At 39.2% G+C, this 18,362-nt stretch overlaps 1 protein-coding gene across 2 annotated transcripts; it reads left to right on the top strand.

Annotated features, from left to right (window-relative positions):
* The first annotated feature begins 566 nt into the window (after nucleotides 1–566).
* On the top strand, nucleotides 567–17,738 carry LOC149317176 (melanocortin receptor 5-like). Of its 2 annotated transcripts, XM_089516966.1 has the most exons (3): nucleotides 567–615; nucleotides 13,143–13,249; nucleotides 14,140–17,738. In XM_089516966.1, exon 3 carries the CDS (start codon nucleotides 14,246–14,248, stop codon nucleotides 15,221–15,223), a length of 978 nt encoding a protein of 325 aa, XP_089373092.1. In that variant the 5' UTR covers nucleotides 567–615; nucleotides 13,143–13,249; nucleotides 14,140–14,245; the 3' UTR covers nucleotides 15,224–17,738. The 2 variants fall into 2 exon arrangements, with proteins under 2 accessions (XP_089373092.1, XP_089373090.1); XM_089516964.1 differs by lacking the exon at nucleotides 567–615 and having other exon boundaries at nucleotides 13,081–13,249.
* The last annotated feature ends 624 nt before the right edge of the window (nucleotides 17,739–18,362 follow it).

Here is an 18,362-nt window from a genome sequence, read left to right as displayed (position 1 = left end):
GTCTCTTTTTTTGCCACAGGAACATAGGCAGCAACTTACATTGAGTTACTCAGATCGACCATCTACAGCAGAGCAGCTGCCAGACTCCATTTCCCATCAAACCTAGTTAGCCTGCCCAGTGATAAGGCATGATGGGAATATGGTTCATCAAGAGCTGGAGGGCCATACATTCCTCGCCTCTTGTCTACACTGACTGGCAGTAGCCTTCTCATCCCTTAGAGAAGAGTCATCCCTTGACTTGCTGTATCTGAAGCATATTTTCTGTCACTGAATTATAGGCCCTCCTAGATAGTTCATTTTGACAAGTGGTGATTCTATTAAGTTTAGAAGAAAAATCTGTCTTTTTTTTGTTTTTATGTCTTTCATCTGCAATAGATCCTTTTAAAACTCAGCACTGAAAACAATATTAGCCAATAAGACAAAATTAGCTTGATATCCTTTGAAAGAAATCTGAGTCTTCCCACTTAGCTTCTTATTAAGCTTTTCTTTCCTTCTTGTTGCAAATAACGCATAATTTTCATTTCATTCTTTGATGGCGTACTCATTATTCTGTTCTAATTGAGAATGTCTGCTCCAAAGTGCAAGTGACAATTCTTCTCCTGATGAGAAACGTGGGTGAGTTTCTGAATAAATTTGCATAAAACCTACACAGCACTATTATACTATCCCATTGTGATGGTTTTGCTAGGACTGAGACCACATGCTAGATTTATCTGGAGTCAGATTAGATTTGTCAGTACCCAGAAAATGGTAGTGTTTGGATGGCATACCCATTAAAAATGATGTTATTTAACTGCTTTCATCTGAGAATTGAGGCCAAGTTTGTTGCTGGTGCAATTTCACTGAAATGATGCTTATCTGTAATAGATACACATACTCAGACTCAATATTTATAGTCTTACTTATATATCATGCTCCATTCTGGATTTTTTGTGTAAAAGGGCACTTTATGATGCTTATGGTATGCAGTGGCTTACTGGTTAAGACGCCAGTTCTGATCATCAGAAGATCGGAAGGTTGGCAGTTTGAGGCCTGAGTGCTGCATGATGGGGTGAGCTCCTGTCACTAGTCCCAACTTCTTCCAACCTAGCAGTTCAAAAGCATGCAAATGCAAAAAGATAAATGGGTTCTACTTCTCAGTGGGAAGGTAACAGTGTTCGGTGCAGTCATGCTGGCCACATGACCATCACAGCAGTCCTCAGACAATGCTGGCTCTTCGGTTTAGAAATGGAGATGAACACTTTCCCCTACAGCCGGTTATGACTAGACATTCATGTCAAGGGACTACCTTTACTTTTACTTTTTTATGATGCTTATATATACAAACTTGCACAGTGATGTTCCTGGCTTACTGTTACTTTACAAGGGATGTCAACTTGGCTCATTTTAACAGATTCTTGCTAGCCAAAACGGCAGCCACTATTTTGTATGAGCTGCTTAGTTAAGTACCAATATATTTAACTAAGGTTGCATCTACACTGCAGAAATAATCCAATTTGACTCCACATTAACTGCTATGGCTCAGTGCTATGGAATTCTGGAAACTGTAGTTTTGTGAACTATTTAGCCTCCCTGTTAGGGAGCTCTGGTGCCACACAAACTACAGATTCCAGAAGTTGATAGCCTGAGAATGGCCTCTGAGAGTGTCTCCTGATGATCTTAACACCTAGGCTGATTCATAGAGAATATAGTGTTTCAAGGTAAGATCTAAGTGAGATGGAACTTTTTAGGTTATAATCATGCTGGCAGAAATAATCTGGGAGGATTTTACTGAAGAAACAAACAATTCCATGAAAATCACCCCATCCCTTGCTCCTTTTATTGGGAATGGAAGCATCCATTGGCACCAGTTAAGGATTGCCTCTTGAACAAAATAGGTTGAAGAGAGCAAGATTATGTAAAATCTTTCTGTTTGAGGGCTTAATTAATTTTCAGAGAAGGTCTCATGCATTCTAGTAATGGGCAGGGGCAAAATGTAATAGTCAGAGCTCTTATTCTCAGCAGCTAAGCCTTAGGCATTCTGATCTTTTAGAAGGGTGAGGTGTACAAAAACTGTGAAACTATCAAATGATGGAGTCATGGGGACAGATGGACCACCATCTGACTAACATCAGAAAGTAGAACATGGATTTGGTCCAAGGACTTGTAATAGGAGTGTTGGTTTTTACCAGGACTATTTTTCTCTAAACATTTTAGCGGGAAACATCTTTTTGTATCTTTCTCTGAGGCTGCATTCACACTGCAGAAATAATCCAGTTTGACACCACTTTAACAATCAAGGCTTGGTGATATGGAATTCTGAGAATTGTAATTTTGTGAGACATGTAGTCTTCCAGGTGTCACTTGGCTGCAAGTCCCACCTACCCTGTCCAATAGTGACAATTGTAAGGAATTACAATTACAGTTTGCAATTACAATTGTAAGGAATTACATGGGGTAATTTAATGGGTTTGATCATCCTGAACTATTACTCATCTGAGTAATAGTTAACTATTACTTATCTTAAACTCTTATGCAGTTTTTTGGCTATGCAATTTTGCCAGACTTTTCCAAACCACTATCATGGAAGGCCAGGAAGCTTTATGCTTCCTGGAATGCTAAAATGTAGTTCACATACCCACTCAAGGTTTCCTAGTTAGATACAAACCTATCCATGCCTTATTTTTTCCCCTTTCTTGAAAGATCTTAGCTGGTATGCATTAAGTATCATCTACTTGATTCCATCCCAAAAACGACCATCATTTGCTGCTCTGTGTTATGTAGGGAGATGGGAATTACATGTTATACTGAAGTAATAAACTTTAATTTTCGCACTTTTCCACAGCTTTCCCCACAGTTTTCCCACTTTTAAAAAATATACCATTAAAAAGTTATTAACTGAATCTGGGTTTTATTTAGCTGGTATCGTGTGCACATATTTTCAAATTTTTAAAATCTGTTCTATCATGTTGTTGTGACATGCTGTTCTATTTTAATTTGTTTTACTGATGGCCACTTGGAGTGGATGAAACTGCAGTGCAAAGAACTCAACAAAGCAAAGTAAAATGGCACAGGAAACAGAGGGCTGCCTCCACCCCTGTTTTAAGGACAATGTTTGCTTTTCAAAAAAAAAAGAGCCTTCAAATGCATGGAGAGAAAGAGGTGAGGGAGGAATTTTTCTTCTCCCACCAATACATCTGTATCTTCATTCACTGGCATGAAGAGAACATAACAGAATACAACCCCGAAACAGCAGAAATGGGAAGAAAGACCATGATATTTCCAATTGCAGCTTATAAATGGAAACTCACAATCGAGTTTATTGTACTAGCCAAAGGCCATGACAAATACATGAAAATACAATTCACACACACACACACACAATATAATATAAGATTCTCATTTTAAAATGAAATCCCCTCGTCCCAAACCCTGCAATCATAAAATAACAAAAAGGGTACAGTGACCATATAAAATTAAAAGATTAAAGTAAAATAAGAAGAACATTAAAATTAAAGGTGGTTTGAAGCAGGTTATCTATCTTTTAGGGGGATTAACAATATCAGTGACAGCATTATTGACAGCAGGGGGAGGCTAATCTGGAAAGGCTTTGTTTATAAGATGAATATGAAATGTTATTTCCATGTTTAGACTTGGGCCCATCTCCATTATATCTCATTATGTATATCCAAATATTCCAAAATCTGAAAAAATCTGAAATCCAAAAGACTTCTGGTCCCAAGCATTTTGTATAATGGAGTCTCAATCTGTACAATAATATAACAGACTATCAAAAAATTGATAATAAGGGAGAAATGCTAAAGTACAAATAGAAAAATCAACAGCAAAGGTTTTAGAAATCTCCCTCTTGGATTGCTATACAAGGGACAGATAAGACTGCAGCTTATATTACAAAACATCAGTATGGAGAGACACTGGCAGAATGGAATGTTCGGAGCAGCAAATTGGAGACAGGCTGGCAAAAAGGTGAGGGCCTGCCTGATGAGCGGCTATAAAAAGGAGGAGCAGCCATTTGGAGGTCTGAGTGCATCAAGAGCTGCTGAGAGCAGTTAGAACTACCAGAGGGGCAGTTAAGAGCATAATCTTAATAGGATTCAGATTCTTATGTAAGGAAGAAAAGATTGGAAAAGGACAAAAGAAGTCTAGTGATATTAGGGGAGAGTGTTATGTTAGTTGTGAAGTAAAGAGCTAAGTTATTGAAGTTGGTACAGTATTTAGAGAATTAAGTCACAGCTTCAGATCGGAAACAGTAAGGCAACTTGAACAAAGGCAATTTGTAACAACTAAAGTAACATATATATTATATATAAGCCCTGGGAACCAGCTACCAAAAAAGATACTATTATACCTTCTGCATGTAAATAAAAGTTATTTTCTTCTTGTTCGCAAAGGAATGGCCTGAAGTGATTTATAATATATATATATATATATATATATATATATATATATCGCCTACTACGATTAGACATAACATCAAAACACACTACCAAGAAGATTAAAAACACTGAATAGTAGAGACGCTTAAGTCAGTGGAAGGACCAAGGGTTAGAGAGAGTTCTGAGGGAAGAGAAGCCTCAAACTATTTTGGTTAAGACAAGAGAAGAATCCTGTGTAACTCAGTGGTCACAACATAATTGGTGCCAAGTGGGGGATCCAAAAGTGTGGTGGGATCTCAGAGGCACAGTGTAAGGGGATCTAAAGATCTAGTGTGAGGGATCTGAGAGCGCCAGCATCACAATCAGGCCTACGTGGATGGAAGTGGACTGAGTCCTCTTGGGTTGGAGAAAATAGGTCAGTGTAGAATGAAATGACTGCCAATAAAATAATTTTATAGACAGTCATTTCATTGTCAATCCATCTGATTATGTCACAGCGTGTGATTTGAACCCCCTACACCCTCCTAATGATGCCAATGATAAAATGTAGGGCTAATAGTATTTGAAATGGATGACATAAAGCTCTTGTAAAAGATATACATAAGGATATAGTAAAGATAATTACGAAACGGTGTACTGAATCATACCCAGAATCTCTTTAAAATATGCACCCCAAGGATCCATATTTCCATCCATGAAAGTCAATGGCATGGTTCCATTTCAATCTTCACCAATATACTCAGTTGCCTGCCTTCTTTTAATGGAAAATACAGTCCCCTGCTGTTACATACAGCAGCAGCTTTCCTTCATCTCTCTGTTTTTGTGAAATCATGTTGACTGAATGAAAACAGCGAGTCTGCAGACCTTGGATCTGATCATGGCTGGTGCAGAAAGTAATGAGTCTTACTTGTAAAATTTTCTTCAGTTTCAGAACAGGTTTATCTTGTAGCAGAGGGAACTAATGTTTGAAATACAAGAGTTGCACCTGTTTGAAGCTAATCGTGAGGCTCTTTGGATCTATGCCATTATTCGTCTATAATTGATGCTAGTAAAAAGCATTTTTAAAGGCCATTATTAAAATGTCACTATTAAAAGCAGCTTTTTGGTCACAGTGAGTCCTTGGCATGGCTAATTCCTGGTCTGAGATCTCCCCTTGTATGTTGCAGTGCACTGTGGATTGTGTACCTGGCAGTGTAATAATTGATTCTTTCTTCTAAAGGACAATTTACTCCTGTGGTAGCATGGCACTTTTAAAACAAAGAGGACACATCCAATGCTAACACCTGGTTGCCAAATAATATTTGATGCTTTTGCAGTCCCGATGTGCCTTGGGTTAATACAAAAGCAGTTAATTGCTGTCATTCAACACATATAATGACAGCAATGTGCATGCCAGGTTCCAAAAAAGAATAATGATTCCACGCTGAAGAGTATGAACCACTCACATGGTTCATTGTCAAGAACAAGAACAGAGAGAGGCAGAAAATTACAATGCTGACTGAAAATTGCAAATGGGAATATTTCCTCCATGATTTTCTTACCACTCTAGCCTATTCTATCCTTGACTAGAGTACACAGTGTCAAGTATTTGGGTTCTTCAGCTGGTGCTATACAACAAGAGATGTCAGAAGAGTCTTGGTAGCTAGACCCCCTCCAGGTCTTGTCTCTGATATTACCACAACACCATTTCCCTTTTGCACCATCCAGTCAAAATGGCTTTAGAGCAGACCCTGGAAAAGTTACTTTTTTGGACCACAATTCCCCAAATTCCCAGCCATGTAGTCCAAAGAAATAATTTCCCAAGCCCAAATATATCCTTTGGACCATTTTAATTCTCCATACTGAGAAATATTTCAGAGGATGGTGAGATATCAATTTGATATGATGTGCTGAAATCAAAATACAGCCAGCCTTTTGTATCCATAGAGCCTGCGTCCACAGATTCCAACATCCACAAAATGGAAATATATAAATAAAAAAACAATAAATTCCCAAATCAAACCTTTATTTTGTCATTTTATATAAGGGATGCCATTTTACTATGCCATTGTATATAATGGGACTTGATAATAATAATAATAATAGGTTTTATTTATATACCGCCCAATCACTGGGAATCCGAGCGGTTTACAATAGAGGGCATAACAGACAGTTCCCTGCCCACAGGCTTACAATCTAAAAGACACGACACAAAAGGAGAAGGGAATGGTGAGGGGGGAGGGAATCAGGTCCAGCATTCTTCTCTCCCTCTGAGGCCTGGACCAAGGCAGATGGACCAGAGGGAGGGCTCTTCTTCTTCAGGCTAGCCCCTGATGGAAGTGGGCCAGCCTACTCTCTCCCTCAGAGGCCGAAAGATGACAGTTAGGGAGGGAGGAGCCTCTTCCTTCAGGCTAGCCCCTGATGGTACTGGGCCAGCCTTCTCTCTCCATGTATTTTAATATCTCTCTCTGTGTGGCAGTGGTGGTGGTGGTGGTCCGGGAATCAAACCCCAGTGGATACCAAGGGCCCACTGTATCACCAAAATATCATCCAGTTATTAATTACTAAATTTGTAAGATTTCAGTGGAAGTAGTCAACTAAATAAATTTCAGCTGCAAATTTCAGAAGTATTCTGCAAACAGGCTAGGCATAGAGTCAACTCTGGGGAGCTAGGATGCCATATTAGGCTCCTAGGAGACCTTGGAGGGCAGAACCTCATATCTCATCCCTACTGCAAAATAAAGTTATTTTATACCCACAAAAATTCTCTAGGAGATGTGCGGTGCATTTTTGCCATTTTTAGGGCCCCTTGGGCTATTTTAGACCCAGAAGAAAAAAAAAAAACCAAAACAAAGCAAAACAGAAATTAGGAAGCGATTAGAAACCAGTTTATTTCTTGTTTTAAGAAAGGCTTCTCCTGGATCTAAAATGCCCACCTCCCTGGGGAGGCTGGAGAAACATGGCAAAATTGCCTTCCCAGAGGGCATTTAGGGGGAACATTTTTTTTCCTGAGAAGTTTTTAATCCTGGGGAAGCCACAAAAACAGACAATACGCCCTAGGAGGGCTGCATGTGAGTTGTGAGCTGCATTATCCCCACCCCTGCTCTAGTACAATCCTTTAAGGTCTGTTTAAACAGGAAAATCTTTGCCTGTTGATAAAACAAAAGCAGAGAGGGGGCTTAACTGAGCTTCTCCCCAGAGGGAATACCATAGCCACTGAGAAGGCTCTCTCCCATGTCCTCACCAGAAAAGCCTGGGATGGTGGTGGGATGGAAAGCAAGCCCTTCCCTTAAGATGGTAGCACTCAAGAAGGTTCCTATGAAAATATTCAGGTTTTCAAATAATCCAGACCTAAGATTCAAATCAATCATTTTTGAGTGGCAAAAACTTTTCCCCCTGCTGCAAAGTGAGAAAAGAACTCCCTTTTCTCCAACCAGCGGGGAAAGCCGCTAAATTTCCAATGGAGGGAAAGGTTGTTCTCTTCCTTCAGGCACAGTTCATTTGCTTCCTCTGCTGCTCACATACTGCATGGTAATATTGCTACAGTCTGTGTGTATATGAAGAGTGTTGATCTCTACATAAGGGAGCGTTGGTAGAGAAAACTTTTATTGCCTCTGAGCAGCAGTTGATTGGATAGGTATATCAGTGTTTTTTTTTGAAAAAAGTGATCAGCAGGGTTAATAGGAGAGAACAGATTTTCCCTGCTAGGCAGTTATTTTATTTGTTGAAGGACAACTACCATCATTCTTAGCCAACATAACCAATTGTAGGGATCATAGGAGTTGTAGCCAGCAACATGTGGGGAACCAGCAAGACTTCCTCCTGGCTCCAGATTTTTCTTTTGAAGAACAGAGGGGGAAAAACACATAGTGGTACATGTGCCCATATTGGGGTGGAAATCAAGTCTCCACATGATGCAGCTCTCAACAGCCCTAGCCATCATTACAATTTTAATAACATCTGAAGCTTTCATGATTACTACTCTGCCCTGTATAATCACACTTACTATCTGTGCTTCTGCTTTTGTTACTTTCCCTCTGTTAGGATAATTCCTCTGCTGAAAATATTGCTACTTCTACACAAGAGACATTAATGTGGACAGGAAGAGATGCTGCTGTTTTTGTTGTTCCTTGAATATTTACTATTCCATTCCAAAGTCCATGTAAAGGAAAGCATTGTACTGTCCCTGGAACAACAACAAAAGACCTATTGAAGCTGTTATTAATATTGCTAAGCTGGGCTATAAGGGAATAAACAGATTGTGCTGGAGAATTTATAAATAAGGAAGATTATGGGAATTTTTCAAAGATAAAGGAATAAACAATTAGGGGACTAGCTCCCTCCTATGAACAGTATTTAATGGAACACAGTTTCTCTTCTGTTGACCGATTTTGTGTAGAGTAGGGGAGAAAACATGGCTTTTGAGGAACTTATTTTTAAGGCTGCAGAAATGGGGTTAGAAACCATGGAGAAACACAGAAGACACACAAACTGTACTTGAAGGGCTTGAAAAGAAATGCATGTAGGGGACCATGTTGTTCTCTGCAGGTGAGAGAAGCTGAGCAGAAAGGACTGCCCAGAGGAAGGAACTGCTTTAAAAAACCGTTGACAGGAGCCAAAGTAATGCTATACATAAAAAAAAATGTGTAAAATATGGAGTTGAAAGCTTTCATGGCTGGCAACCATATTTTTTTGGGTGGGGGTTTCAGGCTATGTGGCCATGTTCTAGAAGAGTTTCTTCCTGGTGTTTCGCCAGCATCTGTGGCTGGCATCTTCAGAGAATTCTCTGAAGATGCCAGCCACAGATGCTGGCAAAATGTCAGGAAGAAACTCTTCTAGAACATGGCCACATAATCCGAAAAACCCACAAAAAACTAATGAGCAAAATATCTGTGCTGGACCATGGCTTCTGCTTTGGTTGCAGCCAAGATGGATCAGACAGGTTCAGAACTGCAGAATCCTATGCGATAAGGAATCAGGTCCAGGAGAGCAGGATCACAGGAAGGAGCTGTTAGAACATTGAGCAGCGTACTGGAGGAGAATACTCTCTAGCCAAGAAGAGATTTGTTGACAACTGAGGCCTTCAAGAAGGTTGACAAGCCTAGAGATTTTAGAGGTTTGACTCTAGCTATAGTCCTCAGTGGGCCCACAGTTTTTTCCTGTGGCATCTGCATTGTTGAGAGATAATGAATCCAAAACATGACTGAAAGACTGGAGAAAAAGTGAAGGAGTCAGAGTTGATATTGAAAATGCAGATTTGTCCTCATGTGTGGAAGTGTAAAGGGTTCTTTTTACAATACAGTCCCCTCACGTTGTTGTTCGGACCTCTGAGTTCTGGAGAGAGAATACATATGGGGGGGGGGAGTAAGTGATTGGAGCACATATGCATTTTGTAAAGTGAGAGTGTGTGGTGTGAGTGTGTTACCCAAAATGCAAGGGTCCCCAGGGAATCTTATTTCCAAACCAAACAAAAGAACACCACACAAAGTTTGTGGAATAAAGGCAAGTCTTGGATGGCAGACTTACAAATCAAAAGGCAGAGTTTCAAAAGCAGCTCCATGGTCAGTCCAGGTGCAAGCCAAAGGGTCAAACCAACAGAGTAGTCGAGCAGTCCAAGAAGGTCAAGCGTTCCAGCAAGGGTTCTAGTCAATCCAAAATTCAAAAATCCAAGCCAAGAAGTCAAGAGGAGAGTCCAGAAATAAGGTACGTTTGCCAGGGAAATTAGATAACCTCTAACAATGGCTCTGGAGTCTTTCCCAGGCTTTTATCATCAGCTCTCATGAGTGCAGCTTTTTCTTAATTGCCTGGCGTTTGATACAAAGCTTTGGTGACTGCTGGAGGCACACCTGTTCAGATATTTTCTGGTTGTAGGTAGGTATGTTGGTCTCCTCCTCATTCTCCTCAGTGCCCACATTTCCAGAAGGCTCTGCTCCTGGAGGTTTGGCTCCTGGTTATCTTCTGGGGCAACCGTCTCTGCTGGTACTGTCAGGGCAGAGCTAGGGCCAGGCTCAGGCTCAGGCTCAAGCTTAGGGTCAGAATCCTCTCTAGAGTCCTCAACCAGGCTGGGCATGACAGAGATTTACTCCCACCCACAGCCATGTATACAGATATCCCTTTGACAAAGGAGTATTGTTTTTGGAGGGAGTATACTTGGATTTCTGTTAATTTGTAAACACAAGATCTAATAACAATAACAACAACTATAATAAGATTAATAATAATAATAATTTATATTTCCCGCATCTCCCTGCGGATTGAGATGGGATTACAACATAATAAAAACACAATAAAAGATTACATTAGCCCTTAAACCTTCCCACCATTAAAAATAATAAAAATAATAAAAATTCAACAATTAAAATGAATACATCAATAGCACAATCTAAAATAATCAAAATGTAATGGACTGTTAGAGGCAGATCTATCATCCACCATTGTTCCTATCAGTGCAGGGATTATGGAAATTCTGATCTTGATTGATCTATCCTGGCTACATGCTCTTGAGCTCCCCCATGTTGAGCCTCCCAGATCTCTGTATATAGTAAGACAAATTTCCTGCACGGGAGTGCCCTCACTAAGCTATTTCATTTAGATATCAATTTAATATCGGCAAATAATAATAAGGACTGTCTTTGACTAAAGCATGCTGTTGCATACAATTTTTCAATCTCCTTTGTCTTGTCTATTTTTGTTGGTTATGATCAGACCTGTTGTTGTTGTTATTTTACTTTCTGTCTGTTTTTTAAAAGAAAAAATTACATAACTGAAGCATCATCACTTCTGACAAACACATCAGCATTCATTACAGCCTTTTACCCAGTTTGTACACACACAATCCCATTTTGCATATTACCCATTCCTTAAAAAGTAAAGATTTACCCTTGACAGGAATGTCTAGTCATAACCAACTATAGGAGGTGGTGCATCTCCATTACTAAGTGAAAGAACCAGCATTGACTGAAGATGACTCCGTAGTCATGTGGCCAGCATAACTGCATGGAATGCTGTTACTTTCCCACCAAAGTGGTGCCTATTTATATACTTGTATTTTTACATGCTTTCAAACTGCTAGGTTGGCAGAAGCTGGGAATAATGACAGGAGCTCACTTGATGCAGCACTTGGGCCTCGAATTGATCCTCAGAATCCTAAGCCACAATGTCTCATTCCTTACTTATTGTTATGGTGGGAAAAATATAATTTCACGAGCGCTAATGGCTATTCCTCTCCTCTTTGTTCTTAGGGAAAAGAACCTTAGAACTTTACCGCATGGGCCCAGAAGCGTTCTTGGAAATCGCGCCCCCTGGGATGCAATTGGAATGCCTGGTGGCAGCTGTGGCATTCCTGTGTGCAGTAAACTGCATTCTGGGGACCATCACGTTTCCAGAACACACCCTTTTTGGAACGCAACGGGCCTGTTCCTGGGCCTGTGTGGTAAAGTTCCCAGATACTGACCTGGTCACAAAAATCTATGCAGTAGTCCTTTGGTATCCACTGGAGTTTGGTTCCTGCCCCCCCCCCCCCCCCCCCCCGGATACCAAAATCTGTGGATGCTTAAGTCCCATTATATACAATGGTATATTAAAATGGTGTCCCTTATATAAAATGGCAAAATCAAGTATTGTTCTTCCAATAATGACATATTAGCTAATGTTTATATACAGCCATGGATACTTATTTCTAAATAACTAATAGAAGGCAAATATATTTAATTAGGCACAAACATTTGAAGATGCAGTCTGTAAAAGCCTAAGACAAAATCTGTTGCTAAATTGCTACAAGGTTGGCTGTTGTTTTTGCTGCAACACACTACACTACTACATTATAATGAAAGACTTGGCCAGTCTGAACATACTTACGATGTATCATGAGCCTTTTTTACTTTTCTTTTTATAAACCAAGACCAGCTATTGTTTGAATCATTGACAAAAGGCCAGTCTGCAGCAAAAATCAATTCTGGTACATCTGTCTCTCAGTCAGTAATAGACCAATATAATCTTGGGGCTTTGTTTTTGAAAAGAGAAATACTAAATCTTAAACCACACCCCAAATACACTGAGTCTGGCTTTAGTGAGGGCGAGGAGGCAATTTGTACATGCTCAAAGCATTTGTCATTTGTTTTAATTTCTTGCCAGTTCAAAGATCACTCTTGAAATCTTATACTGAAAACAGGTTCTGAAACTCAGCTCTAATTAATTCCAGTTTAAATTAAGCCTTGCACACTATGCACACAAATCATGCCAGTATATTTAAAAAAAAAACAACAGCAAGTAATGCTTATGTTATTTAATATATTATTTATATTAATTTATATTATATTAATTTATTTTATAATATAATATTATATTTTACTTCTAATAACAAGTAATACTTGTGTTATTTAATATATAGCATATATTAAATCTGTTATTTAATATTAAGGTTCTTAAAACTGAAAAAGGACAGCTTGGTAATGATTTTTGATTAAAAGCATTATCACAAAAATAGTTGCTTGTGGTGGAGAGCTGGGAGGGGGATTCCCATGTTAAAAGGAGGAGATACATCATAAGAAGCAGCCACCAGGTGGCACTAAAAATTCAAGTCTGAGTCTTGTTGGAAGTCAATGAGAAGTTGGGTGAAAAGAAAGGAGGAGGTGTAGAGGAGGAGCTGGAAGCTGAGTATTGAAGTGATTAACACTGCCAATATAAAAAGGCAGTTCCACAGTAAGTAAATTTTAATACAAGGGAGCTCTGTCTCTGTGGATGTGAATAGAGCTTTCCTTCTGACATGGCATCTATTCCTACCCAAAGAATACAAATGCTTGATGCTGAATGGACAGGTGGACACAAACTTCTCACAGCCAAAGGAACAAAGTGAAGACTTTGAAGACATCTAAGATCTCAAATAACAGTACTTGGTAAATATTTACATTTTCCCTTATTTGTAAATTAAATATAACTATTTTTTTTTTGGGGGGGGGGCTTATCAGAAGCTTTGGAATACTATTTCATTGTTTGCACCAAGAGTATATTTTGTGTTCTGTTCATGAAGGTTTGGGTGTCTTGTGACATTATTCACAATGCTGTTCCAAACATATTTGAATGTAAGCATCTACAGTCAGGTGAAAATTCACATTAAACCAAAACCTTTTGCACTTTTATACAACGGTATCAGCATGCCGTTTTATGAGAGAAGAATCACCTGTATGCTAGACCCTTGAATAGCTGTATGTCTGTTAGCTTAAGATGGCTGGCAAGGGACACAGCTATTTGCGGTTTGTATCAGAGTGCTTGTTGTGACTATCACAAGTGAAAAGATCAAGGGAAGGCTTTAAGCCTCTTGCTTTTCCAGCATATGTAATTTGTGCAGAAATCTAAACTTTTATACAGTATACATTAAACGAGGCAAGCAGATGTAATCTGATCTTTCTTATGAATGCTGTATTCACCAGGAGTTTTAAGGCTGCCAGGACTGAATTGTCACTAATCTTATGCTGTTTACTATTCTGAAGACTTTTGTTAAGATCCATGTTCCTTACAATGTGTAGAAATTCAGTAGTCAAGACAGAAATAACGGTGGGGAGGGGCGGTTAGTTGATGTGAAAGAGTAGGAAGAATCCAGCACCACCACCTGCTGCAGTATTTTAAATTGCCCCTGTTTTATATGACATTGGAAACAATCCACATTTTGACACAGCTGTTCCACTTACATGTCTACCTAGTCCTTTAGGTTCCCTTTGTTTTCTTCTTATCAGTCATCTTTTTGTTATTCTTTCTTTTTTGTTGTTGTTTTTGGTACCTTATACAGGATCTTCCATTTTCTTTTGAAAATGCATTTGCAAGACTGTTTTACAACCAGTCTGCCTGACTGAAAAGATCATCTTTTAAAAAAAGTTGCATCTTTGCCAGCCAAGATGAACTCATCCGATCAACCCAACGTTCCAGACGTTAACCTGACTGCTCTTGGGAGCAACCTTTCGCTGCCCACTGTCAAGACTAAACCATCAACCTGTGAACAAGTGGTCATAGCTGCGGAAGTCTTTCTCACACTTGGCATTATAAGCCTTCTTGAAAACATCCTGGTCATCTGTGCCATAATTAAGAACAAGAACTTGCACTCTCCTATGTATTTCTTTGTGTGCAGCTTAGCTGTGGCTGATATGCTGGTCAGTGTGTCAAATGCCTGGGAGACCATCACTATATATTTACTAAACAATAGACACCTCATTATTGAAGATGTTTTTGTACGTCACATAGACAATGTTTTTGATTCGATGATATGTATATCTGTTGTGGCTTCCATGTGCAGTTTGCTAGCTATAGCAGTGGACAGGTACGTCACTATATTTTATGCCCTCCGTTATCACAATATCATGACTGTGAAAAGATCAGGGCTCATAATTGCATGCATTTGGACTTTTTGCACTGGCTGTGGTATCATCTTCATCCTTTATTATGAATCAAAGTATGTCATCATGTGTCTCATTATAATGTTTTTCACTATGTTGTTTCTCATGGTATCTCTGTACATACATATGTTCCTTCTGGCTCGGACGCATGTCAAGAGAATAGCAGCTTTGCCAGGATATAATTCTGTTCATCAGAGGACCAGTATGAAAGGTGCCATTACTCTGACTATGCTTCTGGGCATCTTCATAGTTTGCTGGGCTCCATTTTTCCTCCATCTTATCCTAATGATCTCATGCCCGCAGAATCTTTACTGTGTTTGCTTTATGTCTCACTTCAACATGTATCTCATCCTCATCATGTGCAATTCAATTATTGACCCCTTGATCTATGCCTTTCGAAGTCAAGAAATGAGAAAGACTTTTAAGGAGATCATCTGCTGCTATAGCATAAGCACGGCCTGTGGACTGCCTAGCAAATATTAGGAATTATACATAATGGGACTAAAACACCCCAAAACTTCTAGGCAAGGATGGGGCCCTCCAGATGTTGCTGGGCTGCCGTTCCCATCATCTTGCACCATTACCTAAGATGGTTAGGGCTGATGGAAGTTGAAAATCTCACAACATCTGGGCAGCAATATGTTGGCCATCACTACTCTAAAAACAAGACTGAATGTATCAATAGTCCAAAACATGCTGCAGAAATAATCCAGTTTGAGACTGCTTTAACTGCCCTGGCCCAATGCTAGGGAATTCTGGGAACTGTAGTTTTGTGAGACATTTAGCTTTCTCTGTCAGGAAGCTCTGGTGCCACAATAAACTACAGTTCCCAGGATTCCTTAGCACTGAGCCTGAGCAGTTAAAGCAGCCTCAAACTGGATTATTTCTGCAGTGTGTTTTGGACCACTATTTTAGATTTTTTTACTGCTCTTCAGTTATGTCCACTTTCGTGTAATTGCCAAGTGGTGAGGTTCCTTTGCCGTATGTTGCACTTGTGTGTCAGAGACTGTGATTAATACTGTGTGATGAATATAATTTGTAAATGTCAAGCTCCATATGCCTCAGCCTCAGTGAAGAAGTGGCAGAATGTCTGTCTGAATGTACACAGTTCTTTATTACTAAAGATCAAAATATAGGAACAAGACAATTGAGTTAATGTAACTGAAATATTTTTCTTTTGTGAGGTGTGATCATTCTGTTTACTGATGTACATTTTACTGTGCCTGTTACTTGAATGTAAAATTTGAATAATATACATATGAGGACATAAAAGTCCAAAGTCAACATTAACTACTGCAATGTGTGGGGAATTGTTTACAGCTATGGTACTGTCTCCCTCCCATACAATGACCTTGGGTGGGTGAGTGATAGGCAGGATAGTGTGGAAAGGAAAACAGTCCAGCCACAACTCATTTTATGACATCTGAATGCTGATCAATTGCCTGGAACAGCAATGTACCCATGCGATGGCACTTCCTAGCTGGTAAATCCTGTTTGAAAAGGGCATCTCTTTACTACATCTGCTTGTCAAGTAAGGCTTTTGCAATACAAGGATATGATGATGTTTTAACATTGCTGTATATAACCTATTTATTTATTAGGGTCAACTGTGGTATGCTACAAATAATGTGGAAGGTTTGGCGCCCTTTAAAATACTCACTTTTAAGTATGAAAATAATGAGAGATGACAACATTAGGATCGTGCATAAAGATATACTGCTAATGTCTAGTTATGATGAGGCAGAGTTGTCTTCAGTGAAGAGATAACCAAGGTTCTGTGATGTAGAGGCTATGCCCCTATTTGCCCAAGTCCTTTGTTTGGTACGATTTCCTTTTAACTAACAGTATAATCACAAATGTCCTGTAACTGTCAGAATAACAGAGACTAAATGTCAAGCATCTTATAGTTTCCATTAATTTTCATAGGATGGTCAATGGCATGCGGAAAGCTCTCACAAACGAAATGGAATTGAATGCTAGCTGGATTTTTGTCCTAGCTTTTTAAATGGTGCAGGAAAGTTACATTTAGATCTAACAAAACACATAGTTTTCCATTCTCTGTGTATGTTTCAATAGCAGCTTAGTAAGCTCATTCTGTAGCTATATTTGCAATAGTTCCAAGGACACTGTTGAGAGGCATTAAATCACAACACAGCAACTACCCAATCAGCCTTGAGAAATCACTTTAGAAAAATGTGGAACAACTGAAAAATCTGTAAGAACCAAGATTAACATGGAGCAAGTGTCCTCAGAAATCACAGATAGATTTCTGGAAAGCACAATGTTCAGCAAGGTGATAGTTTGGGTTGAAAGCACACCAAGCAATCCTGGAAACAGGGATGTAGCCAAGGGGGGGGGGGGTCCGTGGGGTCCACCCCCCATTAGATACAATGAATGGTGTGTGCCGCCACGCCCAAGCTCCATTATAATGGTGGCACTTAGTCTGGACCCCCCCTTCCCAAAATCTTGGCTATGTCCCTGCTGGAAATGTAGGGCCCATACAGACAGGCCAAAATAAAGCTGCTTCGGGTCACTTTGGAGGCATGCTGTTTCAATGATGCATGTATCCTAAGAGGCCAGAAGCTGCGCCAAAGCTATTCTGCAGACCTTAGGATCCAAACCCAATTTAAAGTTTACACAAACTTTTTGTAGATATGGGACCAAATGGCAGTACACTGCAGTGCCAGGTGTATTGAAAGGAGATTGTAGATTACATCAACAGATAGTTAAATTTAAGAACTAGATCTATTTAAATCAATATGGCTTGATCAGTTCCAATGATTTCCCTTTTAAATATGACTAACTTTGATACAACCCAGTGTTTGGGGAAAGGTTTTAAGTGAATTCCATTTCTATAGAACGTTTGGATAAAAACCAAGGGAAGAAAACTTCAAAAGAAAGAGTTGCTTTTTAAAAGTTGTTTTTGGATGAACACAAACAGATTAGTCATTTTTTACTGGATGGCAAATTTAAAAGCATTCTTCAGTTTGCAGTATGAGGTTGGGTAACATAAATATCGAAATATATGTTTACCTTATGATGTGATACTGATATACTGTGGAAATAGATAAATTATAATATGTTCTTATTTTTATTTTAACAGCATATTGTGAGATATGCCATTATTCTCATTGTTTTGAAGGTTTACTAGATGGAGAGTGTGTGATGAGGAATTCCCATGACAGTGGAATGAGTCTGTAAGTGAGGCAGCACCTGCTCAGGTTCAGTTTGCTGTTAAATAGTGTAAACAGTGTAGTCTCCTACACTGAAATTGTCCTTTCAACAAATTCCACTGACACATTTGTTAAAATGCAGTCCTTAACTATATGAATACATTTTATTCAAGCCTCACACTGAATAGAATATTAGCAGTATAAACTGTTTTGCATAAGTCCATAGTGTCATGGGAACTATATGTTATTAAGAATGGCAAATTTACATAATTTGCAGAGACATAGCTGTGTTAGTCCAGAATATCAGTATGCATAATTTGCAGTAATAGTATGAAAAACACAAGATTGTCATTTATTTGTTACATAAGCAAATCAAGCCATGTTCATTGGACATTCCATTTCAGTGTACTATCATACCCTCTAACAAAACATAGATAAAAAACCAGGAC

This window comes from Sceloporus occidentalis, unplaced genomic scaffold (assembly GCF_023333645.1).
Source record: "Sceloporus occidentalis isolate IW3139 unplaced genomic scaffold, rSceOcc1.0.p SCAF_3, whole genome shotgun sequence".
NCBI classification, from domain to species: Eukaryota; Metazoa; Chordata; class Lepidosauria; order Squamata; family Phrynosomatidae; genus Sceloporus; species Sceloporus occidentalis.
Note: the sequence above shows the minus strand (reverse complement) of the source record. Positions and strands in the feature narration are given on the sequence as shown.